The sequence below is a fragment of the Protobothrops mucrosquamatus genome, unplaced genomic scaffold (genome assembly GCF_001527695.2).
Source record: "Protobothrops mucrosquamatus isolate PMUCROS unplaced genomic scaffold, P.Mucros_1.0 scaffold53, whole genome shotgun sequence".
Classification (NCBI taxonomy): domain Eukaryota; kingdom Metazoa; phylum Chordata; class Lepidosauria; order Squamata; family Viperidae; genus Protobothrops; species Protobothrops mucrosquamatus.
Window position 1 is genome coordinate 909,774 of NW_015386434.1, and position 1,753 is coordinate 911,526.

General features: G+C 34.7%; 1 protein-coding gene across 1 annotated transcript in view; it reads right to left on the reverse strand.

Annotated features, from left to right (window-relative positions):
• Nucleotides 1-220: 220 nt before the first annotated feature.
• The window catches only part of CFAP69 (cilia and flagella associated protein 69), a 36,364-nt gene continuing 34,831 nt past the window's right edge, over nucleotides 221-1,753 (reverse strand). Inside the window, exon 23 of the mRNA XM_015811851.1 lies at nucleotides 221-630. Coding sequence (XP_015667337.1) covers nucleotides 454-630 — 177 coding nt within the window. The 3' untranslated portion in view covers nucleotides 221-453. The remainder of the gene's footprint in view (nucleotides 631-1,753) is intronic.

A 1,753-nucleotide genomic window follows, 5' to 3' on the forward strand; every position in this document is an offset into this window, starting at 1 on the left:
TTCCAGATTTCTCTCATTCATCTTATTAGGAAGCATTTACTGAGTTATAACAGAGATTACCAATGGCACTTTCATTTTATTCCTTAAATGTCTTTTTTCTTTTTTTTATGATTCAGATGTTTGTTAGCATAAATCGCATATAGAGAGTTAAATGCATCTTAGTTAGTATACAGTCACAGATTGCAAATTGAGTTAATTTGACAAAGATTAGACATAACTGATCTTCATAATGTACTAGATTTATTGGTTAGAATAATGACATCCATGTTATTTCAAAATATTATACTTGAATACGTATATGTGCACCCCTAAGTATGTGTATATACTGTCTAAAGAGAACATTTTACCAGTCTCACAGATGATCCAAATAGACCATTAAGATGTACATATAAATTAAATAAAACTCTATACACAGAGCTATTCAAAACTGTCAATATCAGTATTGGACAACATTTATTTCACAGTTACTGAACTTTTCTTGAATGAATCTATTACTTTAATTCCTTCAATTTTTTTTAAGGCTCCTCCACGAATTGGAAGCTTTTTCAGTGCAAGATCTGTATCAGCTAGTGGCCCTCCAATTAATTCAGAAGGTGTACTTTCCACTGTTACTAAGCGACCGGATGCAACCTGCAAAAATAAAAATGTTGCTCAATATACTAAAAAAACAAAAACAAGAGTTCAGTTTCATTTCTATTTTCCAATCTGACAAACGGAGCTTTTAATAAAATATATTCTGAAAGGCAAAGTTTGATTAAATTGGCTTTAAAAATATTTGTTTCTTATTCATCATTCTACTACATTTTTATTTCAAAAACATATCCTTATTTTATAGCTCAGGTTTGAGTTATTCAGATTAAAAGTGTATTATTTATATAAACATAATTTATAAAGTTACTAAAAAGTAAAGTGTCATTAGTAATATATAGACCAACAGATAAGAGATAGGATAGCCAACTCTTCATTTGTGTATTCTATTTGCTAAAATTCAGAAGACTAGTAGGTTTTGTTGTTACCTGTGCTTCTCCCTACGTTACATGTATTTCTCCCTATGTCTTTTTTGGACTTCTAAAAAGTGCTTCTTCTCACTCTAGTAGTATCTTTAGTTAAGACACCGATCAGCATGATTTCCTCACTCTAATAAAGGAAAGTAATAATAATAATAATAATGATAAAGTTGGAAGGGACCTTGGAGGTCATCTAGTCCAACCCCTTGCTCAGGCAGGAAACCCTTACCATTTCGGACAAATGGCTGTCCAGTCTCTTCTTAAAAGCCTCCAGTGTTGGCGCGTTCACCGCTTCTGGAGGCAGGTTGTTCCACTGGTTAATTGTTCTGTCAGGAAGTTTCTCCTTAGTTCTAGGTTGCTTCTCTCTTTGGTTAGTTTCCACCCATTGCTTCTTTTCTTGCCTTCAGGTGCTTTGGAGAATAGCTTGACTCCCTCTTCTTTGTGGCAGCCCCTGAGATATTGGAACACTGCTATCATGTCCCCTCTCGTCCTTCTCTTCATTAAACTAGACATACCCAATTCCAGCAACCGTTCCTTATATGTTTTGGCCTCCAGTCCCCTAATCATCTTTGTTGCTCTTCTCTGTACTCTTTCTAGAGTCTCAACATCTTTTTTACATCGTGGTGACCAAAACTGGATGCAGTATTCCAAGTGTGGCCTTACCAAGGCATTGTAAAGTGGTATTAATACTTCACATGATCTTGATTCTATCCCTCTGTTAATGCAGCCTAGCACTGTGTTGGCTT